Source organism: Pinus tabuliformis, chromosome 8, assembly GCF_031772625.1.
Source record: "Pinus tabuliformis cultivar Carrire ecotype Pingquan chromosome 8, CPIR1, whole genome shotgun sequence".
Taxonomy (NCBI): domain Eukaryota; kingdom Viridiplantae; phylum Streptophyta; class Pinopsida; order Pinales; family Pinaceae; genus Pinus; species Pinus tabuliformis.
The window spans coordinates 153,895,533-153,910,861 of NC_142294.1; the positions used below are offsets into that span (position 1 = coordinate 153,895,533).

General features: G+C 34.9%; 2 protein-coding genes across 2 annotated transcripts; both read left to right on the top strand.

Annotated features, from left to right (window-relative positions):
* The first annotated feature begins 453 nt into the window (after positions 1-453).
* LOC149234590 (protein DETOXIFICATION 27-like) lies at positions 454-11,747 on the top strand. Its single transcript, XM_089461206.1, has 9 exons — positions 454-788; positions 3,268-3,809; positions 3,912-3,998; positions 4,097-4,156; positions 4,254-4,492; positions 10,763-10,881; positions 10,997-11,083; positions 11,186-11,254; positions 11,344-11,747. Exons 1-9 carry the CDS (start codon positions 507-509, stop codon positions 11,380-11,382), a joined length of 1,524 nt encoding a protein of 507 aa, XP_089317332.1. The 5' UTR covers positions 454-506; the 3' UTR covers positions 11,383-11,747.
* A 2,279-nt stretch (positions 11,748-14,026) lies between these two features.
* LOC149234591 (uncharacterized) lies at positions 14,027-14,818 on the top strand. The gene has a single exon (XM_089368318.1). The coding sequence runs from the start codon at positions 14,027-14,029 to the stop codon at positions 14,816-14,818; it is 792 nt and encodes a 263-aa protein (XP_089224444.1).
* Positions 14,819-15,329: the final 511 nt, after the last annotated feature.

A 15,329-nucleotide genomic window follows, 5' to 3' on the forward strand; every position in this document is an offset into this window, starting at 1 on the left:
TATTGAAAACACATGTTTGATGGGTAACCTCTGCCCAATCGAAATACCCTAAGATTTTTCAGGGTGCTGAATCTATATATACAGTAAAAAGAACCAATTTAAATAACACAAATCAAGATTTTACCTCAAAATTTTAGGCGAATTCTGAAAAATCCAAAAAATTACACTAAAGATCTACCGTTACTCAGTCTTATACCATTTGGAATTTTAGGGCGTGGTCCATTTTTTTTAATTTAAAATTTATTTTTAATGCCTATATAGATTTAGCGTACGACATCTAATTTGTGCAGTTTCAGGAGTCAAATTAATAATTCGAACAAATTGCTCTTGAAATCCGGAAAAATCTACACAAATTTGACCACAACATATCCCAAAAACGTACAATCTGGCAATGCCGACGATTGATTAGTCAACGTTGAATGATAGTTGGCAACGTTGCGCGACATGATAAGAATCCTCTGTCTCATTCTGTGTTCTATCTTCTCGGCCTGAACATTCATAGTAAAATGGACGAGGAACGGGACTCTGTGCGCGATCCACTTGTTGAGGAGAGGAATGGACATGGCAGCCAAAATTGGGCACTGATATGCTCAAACGAAGCAGGGAGACGGTTCTGGGAGGAATCAAGAAAGCTATGGAGGATTGCGGGACCTGCAATATTCACTCGGCTTGCCCTGTATGGGACGAATGTTGTTACTCAGGCGTTCGCGGGGCACTTGGGAGAGTTGGAATTAGCTGCCATCTCCATTGCTTCTACTGTCGTTGTCGGATTCAGTTTTGGATTGCTAGTAAGCTTCCACAACGTTTTGTTGCTAATTGTTATTTCTTGTAATCGTGAATTCTTAAATGACATTTTTATGGGCATCTAATTGTTATTTTTTGTAATCGTGAATTCTTAAATGGCATTTTTATGGGCATCTTTAGGTAGATTGTAGAATATTTTAGAATAAGATGGTTGGAAGAGGTTAATTATTTGATTTTTTAATTTTTGGTTTTTTATCTTGATAGTTAGATTTTCGGATATTTCAGGAATCTAAGATTTATATGAATTTAGCAAATTTGTAATTAGTTAGAGTAATATGGATTAGGCTAGAATTCAAATTCAGAATTACTTATGATCAAATAAAAATTCAATTAAAAAAAAAAATAGATATTATACATCTTAAAGAATGGACTTTTTTAATTTTGGGTTTTTTTCCTGATAGTTTTTTTTGATAGTTAGATTTTGGGATATTTCAGGAATCTAAGATTTATATGAATTCAGCAAATTTGTAATTAGTTAGAGTAATATGGGTTAGGCTAGAATTCGAATTCGGAATTACTTATGATGAGATAAAAATTCAAATGAAAAAATTCAATTAAAAAAAATAAAATTAGATACTATACATCTTAAAGAATGGACTTTTTTAATTTTGGTTTTTTTTCCTGATAGTTTTTTTTTATAGTTAGATTTTGGGATATTTCAGGAATCTAAGATCTATATGAATTCAGCAAATTTGTAATTAGTTAGAGTAATATGGGCTAGGCTAGAATTCAAATTCGGAATTACTTGTGATCAGCTAAAAATTCAAATGAAAAAATCCAATTAAAAAAAAAAAAAATAGATACTATATCCCTCTAACAATCTCATTCATTCTAATTTTTTGAATAATTTCTAATAATTCTAAATAATATAACAAATTTAACAACCTTATATATACAATTAAAAAAAAAAACAGTGTTCTCTTTTCTCCCGACCTTATTTTCAAAACTTAAATCCAACCTCATTAGTTAGTTTTTAAACTTTTTTGTCCAAAGAATTTACTTAATAAATAAATACATATTCTAAACATATATACATATATATATATATATATTAACAATCTCATTCATTCTAATTTTTTGAATAATTTCTAATAATTCTAAATAATATAACAATTTTAACAACCTTATATATACAATTTAAAAAAAACAGCCTTCTCTTTTCTCTCGGACTTTATTTTCAAAACTTAAATCCAACCTCATTAGTTAGTTTTAAAACTTTTTTGTCCAAAAAATTTACTTAATAAATAAATACATATTCTAAACATATTTAAAAAATAAATATTAGTTTATATATATATCTTCCTCTAGCAATCTCATTCATTCCAATTTTTTGAATAATTTATATATATCCCTCTAACAATCTCTTTCATTCCAATTTTTTGAATAATTTCTAAATTCTAAATAATATAACAATTTTAACAATCTTATATATACAATTTCAAAAAAAACAATTTTCTCTTTTCTCCCGGACCTTATTTTCAAAACTTAAATCCAACCTCATTAGTTAATTTTAAAACGTTTTTGTCCAAAAAAAAAACTTAATAAATAAATACATATTCTAAACATATTTAAAAAATTAAATCTTAATTTACTTTAAAAATTCTCTCTTTTACTATTTCCTTGACTTCCAAACTTTTTAAAATGATGATATAAGTGAAAAATAAAAATTTCCTAATTTCACAATTATTTTTTTTTAAGAATAGTCACAATTATCTATTTATATATTCAAAAAATACTGACCAAGTAAACTAATCCTAAGCAAAACTCCCTTTTCAAAGAAAATTGAACTAAACGTAAAACTAAACCAAGCCAACCATATTAAAATTTCATTTCCGACCAATCCAAGCCATTACTATTGACCATGGTGCGTTCCCTCTTAACTCATCGAAAAACGAAATATTGCTTTCTTCAACAAGGTGCCGAACGAACAAATCTATACACGAACCTAAACAAATTTTCCTTTTATGTCTGGGCCTTTTGATAGGCTGGGATATTCATTTTATTTTTGGTTTTTTTATAGTTAAAGTTTGGGATATTTTAGGAATCTGCGATATATATAAGTTTAGTAAATTTGTAATTAGTTAGAGTAATCTGGGATCTACATAAGTTTACATAAGCTTAGTAAATTTATAATTAGTTAGAGTAATCTAGGCTAGGCTGAACTTCAAATCTAATGCCTACTATTATAACACCAAAAATATATTCAAACAACCCATAAATCAAATATACCATAAATTTATAGCTTAAAAAAAACCAGAATCCAAAAAGACCCGAACTACTCTTAAACCTTATCAAAAACTTACCCAAAATAAATAAAAAAATACAGTAACATTACTACCTTCTTTTAATGACAACCGATGGTAGCTTCAGAGGCTGAGGATATTAGAGAGGCAAATAATAGAAAATCTCTGGATTTCATATTAAAATTACTGATCTAGTTGTAAGTGTATTTTGACATGGCAGCTGGGAATGGCAAGCGCCTTGCAAACACTGTGCGGCCAAGCATATGGTGCTAAGCAATACCACATGATGGGAATATATTTGCAGCGCTCTTGCATAGTGCTATTTTTTGTTGCGATCCTTGTGTTGCCAATCTATATATTTGCCACCCCCATTTTGAAGCTGTTGGGGCAGGCAGATGATATTGCTGAATTATCCGGATCAATTTCTATCTGGTTCATTCCTCAGCATTTTGCTTATGCTTTCATGTTCCCAATTCAGAGATACTTGCAGTGTCAGTTGAAAAACATGGTCATTGCATGGACCGCTGGAGCCACTTTGGTGCTTCATGTTTTTCTAAGCTGGCTCTTTATCGTTAAATTGCATATGGGACTTATTGGAGCAGCTATGACATTGAATTTAGCATGGTGGCTGCCACCGATTTGCCAATTTTTCTACATTATCTGTGGAGGTTGTCCCCAGACATGGACTGGACTATCAAGACAAGCATTCCAGGATCTGTGGCCTTATATCAAATTATCTGTCGCATCTGGTGTGATGCTATGGTTAGTTGCACTCATCTCGATCTTAGAAACTATTCTTAATCAATGTAGCTTTTAGTTTTATAAAGTTAACAAGGAGCTGACATTCGTTTTCTTATCAAACAGTTTAGAAAATTGGTATTACAGAGTATTGATCCTCTTGACAGGGCATCTAGCAGATGCGGAAGTTGCAGTTGATTCCCTTTCAATCTGGTACGACGTGCTTTCATCTGTTTTATATTATCTTAGAACAAAGAAAAATACTGTAAAAATCCTATATTTTAACATAAAACTCATCTCATTTCTTACAGCATGAACGTCAACAGTTGGGAGATGATGATACCAATGGGATTTTTAGCGCAACAGGGTATGTTCACCATACTAGAATTTGGAATGGTACCAGATAGAGTATTTCAAAATTTTCAAGGTTGCATTATGTCTCGATCAATTTGTAGTTTGTTAATGCAGAGTAAGAGTTGTCAATGAGCTAGGGGCCGGAAATGGAAAAGGAGCTAAGTTTGCAGTGATTGTTTCTGCAAGTACTTCAAGTGCCATAGGAATTGTTTTCTTGGTTCTGATTGTTGTGTTTCGCCAGGATTTCGCTCAGGTGTTTACAAGCAGTACAATCATCATAAACGCGGTTTCTAAATTGGCAATTTTGCTGGCATTTACTATCCTTCTTAACAGTGTTCAGCCTGTACTTTCAGGTAAGTGTTTTTTTTAACCAGCGCGACTGTTAGTGTAATTTATTTGTGAGAAAACACATAACTTGTATGTTTGGACTCTCTTGCACGGCGCAGTATATAGTTTGTACGAATATGGGAAAAACAAAACATTCAATTGTCATTTTATAATTGAAGAGTTTTATGCATCCCTTAGGTATTTTGTTGGGAACATTAAAATAGTAATAGGTTTTATGTTCTTATCAAAATTATTGAAATGACATGCTTTCTGGCTTTATTGTCCCATAGTAAAGTAGAGGGGGGAGTAGACACTTTAGAGGGAGAATTATAGTTACTGATTCAGGCATTAGAAATTTGTCTTTGGTTGAGGTGCCTATTTATGATGAGTCCGAGTCACAGCCCCTTAGAGCAAGAATGGCTGCCGAATCATCCAAATGATCCCCATTATATCTCTGAATATAAGGGGTCTTGGCGTTGATCCCAAATATATAATGCTAAAAAATTTCTTTTTCCATTCCAGGGCTGCTATAATCCTTATCCAGGAGACCATGCACAAAAAGGACACTCTAACATATTTCCGGAAAATGCTCCCCACATGGTTCATGGTTGCTACAGAGGCTAATGGTTTATCTGGGGGTTTGGCCACTCTCTGGGATCCGGCTCGGGTAAGAGCCAAGGCATATAAATGCTATGCAGGGATTATTATTGCGGCTTCCATCAGAGGATGCGTCTTTCCATTAATGTTCTCAATTTATATGCGCCATACAAATCCCGTGTTCCATTCTGGAAAAGATTTTTTGCCACAGACCTTTTTGACATTGACCATCTCCTTATTGCGGGTGATCTGAATGTGGCATTGAAATCTGATGAGGTATGGGGACAGGGGAAGTTAAATAATGCTCTTGTTGATCTCATTAATTCTGAGATGCTCAATAGGAATATGGTAGATGTTAATCCTGTCGTGATGAAACCGACCTGGTCAAATGGTAGAGTGGGCAAGGCTTATATAGCTAAAAGACTTGACCGGTTTTTTGCTCATATTAGCCTCATCGAAAATATGGGTATGCCAAGATTATCAGTGAAAATGTTCTGATATCAGATCACAATCCCATTCTTTTAACATGGCCTGGAAATCTTTTCAGAAGGGGATATCCATTTAAGTTTGACAGAGGTCTCCTACAGGATTCTGCGTTCAATGAATATATTCAAAACGCATGGAAAGCGATTAAGGACAGGGACAAGCTATTCATCTTCTCTACCTTTAGAGAAAAAATGGCCGAGATAAGGAGTTTGGTGAAAAAATGGCAGATTCAAAAACATCAAAAGGATAAAAAGAACCTACAGAGAATTCAACAAGAGATGGACTTGTTGTTGGCATCTACTGATTATGCCTCATGCTCAATCGAGATGAAGAGTCGTTTAAGGAATCTGGAGAAGGAAAAACTTAGTCTGTTGCAACAGGAGGAAGCAAAGTGGAGGCTCAAAAGCAGAGCTTTATGGATACGGGAAGGCGATAAAAATACTAAGTTTTTCCATAACTATGCAAATGCAAGGAGAGCCAGAAATTACATATGGAAAATAAAGAACGACAAGGGTGGCTATGCTGTTTCTCAGGAGGACATCACAAAGCAGGCTATTAGCTTCTTCAAGAAACAGTATTGCAGAAGTAATGATATTGCTTTCAGCGATATTCGGTGGAGCATTGACCTGGTCACAGAAATGTTTGATCAACAGAAGAATGAAGCTCTGTTTAGACCAGTCTCTGAAAGTGAACTTCTTGGAGTTATGAAATCCTTTAAGAAGGATAAATCCCCTGGACCAGACGGATGGACAATAGACTTCTTGATCCATTTTTTCGACCTCTTCAAAATGGATTTGCTAAGCATGGTGGAAGCTTCCAGATTATCGGGCAACATTCACAATCACACCACTTCCACTCTCATTGCTCTTATTCCAAAGAAGGGAGAGCCCGAATCTTTTCTGGACTTCAGGCCGATCTCTTTATGCAACATAACTTTCAAGATTATTACAAAGATTATAGCAGAAAGAATTAAAGGACGTTGGCAGCCTGTCTCTCTCCAAATCAACATGATTTTTTAAAAGGTCGTAATATTCTTGATGCCGTCGCCAGCACACGGGAGTGTTTACATTCTATGTCCATGCATAGAACCGATGCTGCTATCATGAAAATTGATCTACAGAAAGCATACGCTGTATTGGACTGGGATATATGCAATGTCTCTTGGCGAAAATCGGTATGAATCCAGGCCCTATTCAATGGATAATGGCATGTATAGAGAATGTAAACTATGCTGTTATAGTTAATGGCATTCCCTCATCCTTCTTTCGGGTGGAACGAGGCCTTCGACAGGGCTGTCCACTGTCGCCTCTCCTCTTCATATTGGCCATGAATGCATTAAGTCTGCACATCAACCGCGCAGTGGAGGAAAAAGCTTATGCTCCGGTAAAGATCTGTAAGCAAATATATATATCATCTCATCATTATTTTATGATATTTCCATGTGTCCAACCTCATGTAATATTCTGACTTTAACCAACTTATATTACCAACAATCTCCTGTCATATGCACAATAATATCCATAGATATCTCTCATTAATCATTCATCTATTATTATTCAATATCTTCATATTATGGAATATAAGCGACTTAGGCTTGGATCATTCGATTATCAGAGAGGATTTGGATCTAGTATTGGAATTGATTCAAGTTGTCCGAAGGTTGAAGTATCTGGTTTTCTTAAGGCTAAGGCTTATCAAAGAGAGATTGGAGATGGCTTGTTGAAGGGTTTTTTAGTAAGATCGTTGTGGGAATACGATCTTTATCGTTGGGTGGCAGAGTCATCCTTACTCAAACAGTCTTGATGCAAATGTCGGTTTACTGGGCTCACCTGTATCTGCTCCCTGCCAGTATTATCCAGGCCATGAATAGGATGTCTGCCAACTTTATTTGGGGGGCCAAAGCAGATAGAGGTAAGTTTCATCTGTCTAAATTGAATCACTTAACACTGCCAAAAAAGTTTGGGGGCTGGGGTCTGATGGATGTAAGGATTTTCGGAAAAGCACTGGTCTGTAAATCCTTATGGAGAGGTATCTTTGGCTCAAATCCTTGGAGCGAAATCATTCACCATAAGTATCAAAAAGGAAGATGCTTGGAGTTCTAGTTTAGGTTCGGCTCCATTGGAATTAAACAGGGATCTGCAATTTGGCTTAGCTTCAGGAGAATTCATAAATATTTCTTTAATAATCTTAAATGGAGGATTTTCTCTGGTAGCAAAATCTTCATTGGCATCGACCCAATTGCTGGCTATAGGGGTAATCTACAGGTTCCGGCTCCTCTTCTCTTTTTCCTACACAGAATGGGTATTTTTACTTGGGATAGGATTATTGAGGAATGGCAAGGCCTTTCACCTTCATTGATGGATGCAACAGACATTGACCTTCCACAGGCCTTGCTTTCACTTTGGGATAACTTGAAGAATGCTCTTGTTGAAGGAGGCTTGAAACGTGCTGAGAAAGACGATCATCTGGTGTGGTCCTTATCACACTCTCATTCTGTTGCGATAGTAAAAGACATCTATTCCGACCTCATCTCCAAAAACGTTATGCCTGCAAGATAGATTTTTCCGGTATATTGGTGGAAACTTGTTGTCCTCTCAAAGTCTTCATCTTCTCATGGTTAGTTTTTTACAACAAAAATTTAACATGGGAAAACTTGAGGATGAGGTCTTGGCATGGTCCCAGCAGATGTGTGTTATGCAATGCAGACGAGGAGACAAACTATCATATGTTCTTCAAATACGCGGTCGCCCAACAAATCTGGTATGAATTGGCTTCTTCTTTTTCTTTTCCTCACCTCAATTTCATTTCTGTCAATGCAGCTTTTGCTTGGTGGGGAAGACAAGAAGCATCTAAGCATCCAATCCTTCCCATCACAATATGGTGTGTTTGGAAGTGGAGGAATTCAAAAAAATTGAAGATTCAAACATCTCCTTCAAGACTGTTCTGTTTAGGCTCTTCGCTTTCTATCAATCCATCAGATGATTGGTCAAAGGCTAGTGTTTGGTAGGGCACAAAGAGCTTTGTTTTTTGTGGAGGTTTCCAGGTTATTTTCTGTCAGCTCCAGGTGGCTGTTCTAGTGGGAGGTTATGGGTTCCTCTCCTTCTGCTCTTGAGGCTATGGTTTCCCCTCCTCCTGCTCTTTTTGGTTTCATTTTGTCATCATTCCATATCAGTAGCACATTCAGGCAAAATTGTTGATATATGTTTCATATGTTTTCCCTCCTCCTGCTCTTTTTGGTTTCATTTTGTCATCATTCCATATCAGTAGCACATTCAAGCTCAATGATCTTGCTATATATGTCTATCAGCTATTTGTCATATATTGACATATCTGTTTTTTCTACATCAGTGATCACCTTTGTCAGGAGATCATCATTCTGTTATCTCTGAACATGATGTATATATTGACTCAATATAATATATCGCTTTTCTTTCTAAAAAAAAATCTATTAGTGGTTATAAAATTCATTGTCATTTCGTAATCAAGAATAGTATCCATCACTTGGGTGTTTTGTTGGGAACATCAAAATGGCAGGTCCTCTCTGATTATCAAATATTGAAATGGCAGTTTATATGTTCTTATCAAATATTGAAAAATGGAAGTTTATATGTGCTTATCAAATATTGAAATGGCATGTATTGAAGTAACAGATTCCCTATTTCCAGCTTTACATGCTTATTAAAATTCAAAAGGGGTACCTAGAAAATAAACAACTGATTGATCTCTTTGATTTAATTTTGATATAGTGTATGATCCAGGTCATTTGGACCATTTAAATGTTATTAGTGTTATCAAATATGTACATTTTTCAATGTAGTATTTGATAAATATTTGAATATGTACCTGACAACTATAAAACAGACCATTAGACTATGTTTTTTTTTCTGAGATGTTGTTATTTATAATCTATGGGAGATGCGAATTATCTAGAGTTATATTATATATCTTTAATCTCTTACCCTCATCTTTCCCATGAGGAATATTACTGTTTAATATGATATACCCTCAATCTCTCCAACTATAAAGATGATTATTTATAAGATTTCATAATTTATACTCAATTATTTATAATTTTAACGAGGAATATTATTCTTTATAAGGCTCTTGTTATAATTTATACTCAATTATCTATCATTCCAATCAGGAATAATTATTATATAAGACTCATAACTGATGTCTTGTTATAATTTATACTCAATTATTTATAATTCCGATGAGAAATATTATTATTTATAAGACTTATAAGTGATATCTTGTTATAATTTATACTCAATTATTTATAATTCTAATCAGAAATATCATTTTTTATAAGACTCATAATTGATATCTTCTTGTAATTTATACTCAATTATTTATAAATACGATCAGGAATATTATTATTTATAAGACTCATAATTGATATCATGTTATAATTTACACTCAATTATTTATAATTCCAATCAGGAATATTATTATTTATGAAGCTCATAATTGATGTCTTGCTATAATTTACATTCAATAATTTGTAATTCTAATCAGGAATATTATTATTTACAAGACTCATAATAGATATCTTGTTATAATTTAGACTCAATTATTTATAATTCCAATCAGGAATATCATTATTTATAAAACTCATAATTGATATCTTGTTATAATTTATACTCAATTATTTATAATTCTAATCAGATATATTATTATTTATAAGACTCATAATTGATATCTTATTATAATTTATATTCAATTATTTATAATTCCAATCAAAAATATTATTATTTATATATTTTGTTATAATTTATACTTAATTATTTATAATTCAATCAAAAATATTATTATTTATAACACTCAAAATATCTTATTATAATTTATATAAAAAAATTGTTTGAGACTCGAATTTGGATATCTGTCACGATATTTATTGTCTTCGGTGATGCATAGCGTCAATCTCTCCAATCAGATTTGGAACAATGGCGTGATGAGGATTGGACTTAACATAAACCCACTAATCTACACAGTTAATTATCCATTAACCTATTTAAAAATAGCAAGATAACAAGTCAACCAGTTGCCCTCTTAGTTGATTTGCCAATATTGGTTGAAATCAATTTTTAGCACCCCTTGCTCCTGCATTTTGATTTCATTTGATTTGACATAAATCAATGTTATCAAATTTGGGTTAGATTTTGTTTATTTTTATAGCTAAACGAGCATTTCTGGTTTGACATGATTTGCAGGAGTAGCTGTTGGATCAGGATGGCAAGCTTATGTTGCGTGGATCAACATTGGTTGTTACTATGTCATTGGAGTGCCGTTCGGCGTGTTGCTTGGTTGGGTATTCAATTTAAGTGTCTTGGTGAGTATACTTTCCTTTCATTTGTGTGTTAAATTGCAGAGAGGAAATGTCAAGGCAATGAAGGCCTTTTGCACTAACACAACACTGTCAATAACAGACTTAATTTACACTGCAGGGAATATGGTCAGGAATGATATGTGGTACAGCAATACAGACTCTCATACTCGCTTATATTACATATCGTTGTGACTGGGAACTAGAGGTGAAAAACACCAAAAAATAAACACCATCATGAAATCAATAGTTGGTTATTGATAACAGTTATTTACTGATAATGGTTATGTATGTACTGACAAATTTGCAGGCAAATAAAGCTATTAATCGTGTCAATGCGTGGGCTTCCGAAGAACCTGCTCAAATCACATCGGAGGAGGTCTGTAAAACATACAAATTTAGTATTATTAACCAGCCGTTTGAACTGTTTAAGCATCGCAGCTTATGTTTGGCATTTTGTTTTGACAGTCCAGAACAAGCGGAAATGAAGATGGTTTTCGTCCCTAGATAAGATTTTAAAGGTTGTTGAGAAAGTGAAATCCTATTCATTACATATGACAGTGTTCCACGATGTAAGCATTTTGAATGGCCACAATGGCTATGAGAAAAAGAAAATAACACAATTCGTCCTCCAGGTACTGTGGGCAAATTGTTAGTCACGATGCAATTTGTCTGTCAAATATATATAAAAATTCTTTTAACCCTGGAAATATGTAGGGGGAAATGGTTGACACAAATTCTGAAGCTGTGTGGAAACCACCAGCTGCTTGAATATCTAAATTCCAACTATGATTTTAATCTAGGTTGTGCACTGTGAGAAAAACTATTTCCCATGAGATAAATGAGATTCACTGTTATGATAGGATGTACCATATTCATTCTTATAATGCGTTTGTACTAGTTGATGGCCCTATAGGAAGATTAGTAGACCATGGTTGATTATGGCTATATATATATTTAAATGATGGTTAATAAGGGTTTATTATGTTCAATATAGAGTTGATTATGGATGACCAAGGTTGTGCACAACTAACTATAGTTGACTATGATAGATTATGAATATGGTTGCCCATAGTTGACTATGCTTGGGTATGTTAACCATAGTTGACGTTGTCAAATAAGGATGAACATGGTTTAATTGATTTCACCATCATTGACATTAATTTTTTATCATATATTATAGTCATCCATATTCACAATGGATGGTAATCCTTAACCATGGTCAACAATGATGACCTTGGTTGAACATGTTTGACTATTCTAACCTTAGGTGACCATTGTTTTACCATGTCGGGTTGACCATGTTTTTCGAAGTTTGTCTATGGCCAACCAAATTTGACCGTGGTTGGTCTTGGTTGATATCGTTGACCATTGGTGACTATGGCTAACTAAAGTAGATGGTTGACTATGGTCAACCATGGCTAACAGAGTAAACTATGGTTGATGATGGTTGGCATCCTCACCATAGTTGACTTAACCATAGAAAATCATGGTGACCATTCGCTAACTATGGTTGACCACATTGACTATTGTCAAAAATGATTGACTATGGGTTGACCATGGTGGACTATGTTCAATATGTTCAACCTTAGTCAACTATATTTGACTAAAGTTGACCATGGTTGACTATAATTATCCATGCTTAATTATAGTTAACTAAGATTGACAAGAATGACTATGGCTAACTATAGTAAACCTTAGTCAACCATTATCAACCATGATTTATTTTTTGTATGGCCAATAATAAGCCAAGATTGGCATACCATATTACACGTTTTATATGATAATCCACACCATTTCCATACACCAATCCACCTTTAGTTTATGGTTCAATGATACACCATCATTATAACCATTATTAACAACATTAATAGTGGTTAATAATATACATTAACAGTTAAATGACATATTTTATGGTTTGTGGTTTAAATCGCTATCAACTAATGTGATATCAACCACATTTAAACTATATGTATCAAAGCTAGCACAATCACATTACTATTTGTGGTTGATATAAGTTGATTAGTGTATATCAAATTAATGTTTTAAGTTGATAGATAAATGCTTTATAAGTTTATTTAATAACAACCATATTAATGGTTGATAAATTCAAGAATTGGTAAGTTGATGATGGTTGATAGAACATAACTATGAAACAAACTTGTTTATTTCACGGGTGATTTGAAACACAGTTATGTGTTCATACCAAATCCTTATAAAATGTAGCTAGTGTATAACATGATAACTATATATGTTGATAGAAAATTTATCATAAACTAATATGTTTAAATAAATAACTTATTTTTATTGATAATTTATAAGATTTATAAAGTTACATATTATTAATAAAGTTAGCACATTAATATTAGTAAATGTGATTGATATACAATAATCAACCTTATTTCATATACTAATTGGAATTTGACTTGATACACTAATTGGACTTTGCTTGATTTGGTCTCACGCCTAACATAACTAAGGTTAAGGTTGATGATAGTTAACAATGTAGACCATAGTTATCTATAGGCTAGCATAGTTGACTCTCGTCAACTATATTAAAACATGGTGAGCATAGCTAAATACGGTCACCTTATATAGTCAACCATATTCTTGTTGTCGTTGTTGTTAGTCAACTTTCTTGAACCTTAAGACCCTAATATTATTATTAAATATTAAATGCTATTCACAAACACTAATATTAGTATTATTGATAAACTGCATTAATATTAATACTACTAATATTAATGTTATTAATATTCATAGTAATAATAGTATTATTATTGTTAATATTATTAATAATATATTCAATTGTATAATAATAATATGGTAAATCTCAATATTAATATTATTATTATTAATGATCGAAGGTGACCATATACGTTTTTTTGCAATAGGAGACCTAGCATCCGCTGCGCTTGATCTAGCCTCGGCCCTGTGGCCACCTTGGTGGCTCTTCGCGCGGATCCATCCCTGCGCGGTGCTCACGATCCCATCCCGACTTATCCCCTTCCTGCGCGGTGTCCCTCCTTCTCTGGGTTGGACCGTCTTATCCCCTTCCTGCGCGGTGTCCCTCCTTCTCTGGGTTGGACCGAGGATTATGAGAGTTGAAACCAGGGCAAGCTCGCCCCTCCCGAGCTAAGCCGTTGGAGTTATGGATCCGTCATCGCCTCACTGTTCTGCTGCAGAGGCGTTCATAAAACTGTTGGAATCTCTCCCAAAGAAGAAAGCAACTGAAGCCGCGAAGTTTGTCAAGCGTCTAGATGATATTCCTGAGATCGAGCTTCCTCTTGAGGGGCTGATCCAGGTTGCCCTCTCATTGGCAGAGAGAGCTTTGGTCGGGCAGTTCACTGGACTCTGGCCCTCCCCCAAAACCACGGAGAGCTGGGTAGCAAGGAATTGGGCACCGCTGATCAACAACAGAGTCACCTCATACTTCCTAGGGAAGGGTTTCTTCCTCTTCGAATTCGCTGAAAAGGAGGATAAGGAACTGATATTCCGTAATGGACCCTATTTCATGGGTCCTCAAGGGTTGTATCTCAACAAGTGGACGCCTGATTTCGACCCAGCAGTCGACGTTCCCACAACCGTCCCAGTGTGGGTTAGACTGCCCAATCTTCCTATGCACTGCTGGAACTGGGAGTCCCTTAAACACATTGGGAATACATTGGGCAAGTTCATAGATCGAGCCAACAACAAAGATCAATTTGATTGCGCTCGAATCTGTGTCGAAGTGGATCTTGAGGTGGGTCTGCCTGAGGCAATAAAGATAAAGGTTGGAAACTGGGTGCACCTCCAAAAGTTGGATTATGAGCAGCTTCCGTTTAAGTGCAGAAAGTGCCATGTCTATGGCCACTTTGCCCGTGGTTGTCCAAAGAATAGTGAAGGGGAAAAAAGTAAGGAGGAAGGATGGACACTGGTCAAAAGGACCAAAAATTTCTCATAAAAACCCTAAATCCAGAAATAAAAACGATAAGGCCCCCCAGCCAGGCCCTGCGACTCAAGCTTCCCCCATGGAAGATCAAGGTAACAAATTTACGCTGTTAAGCTCAGCATCAGAAGACCCTAAAGAAATAGAGAGCCAGAAGGTAGCATCGCCCCACATGGAGGACCCTTCAGGCTCAAAGCAAGTTGAATCTAACTCAGACAAGCAGAATGACATTCCCACTGAAGAGGCTGCGGAAAAGCAAGGATCAGAGGACTCAGAAGAGGAAGGTGAAATAGGGGATTCACACTCCTCGCCTAGAAGATCATTGAGAGGCCGCAAGTCAGCTCGCAAGAAAAGAGAACAGGAGACTTATAAAGACAAACTCCAAGGAAGCCAACCAACTCTTGAGAAACTCCTGGCAAAAACTCCAAAAATGACTAGAAACCAACATCCGAGCTCCAAAGGAGCTCCCCACTCAAAAACCAAGTGATGAAGATTGTCTCTTGGAACTGTAGGGGTATGGGGAGCA

What these genes read in the sequence shown, in the direction of transcription:
- LOC149234591 (XM_089368318.1), top strand. Translation starts at nt 14,027, where the DNA reads ATGGATCCGTCATCGCCTCACTGTTCTGCTGCAGAGGCGTTCATAAAA.
- LOC149234590 (XM_089461206.1), top strand. Translation starts at nt 507, where the DNA reads ATGGACGAGGAACGGGACTCTGTGCGCGATCCACTTGTTGAGGAGAGG. An exon ending in TGTTCAGCCTGTACTTTCAG is followed by an intron (nt 4,493 to 10,762) that starts GTAAGTGTTTTT and finishes CATGATTTGCAG; the next exon opens with GAGTAGCTGTTGGATCAGGA. An exon ending in GTTGTGACTGGGAACTAGAG is followed by an intron (nt 11,084 to 11,185) that starts GTGAAAAACACC and finishes ACAAATTTGCAG; the next exon opens with GCAAATAAAGCTATTAATCG.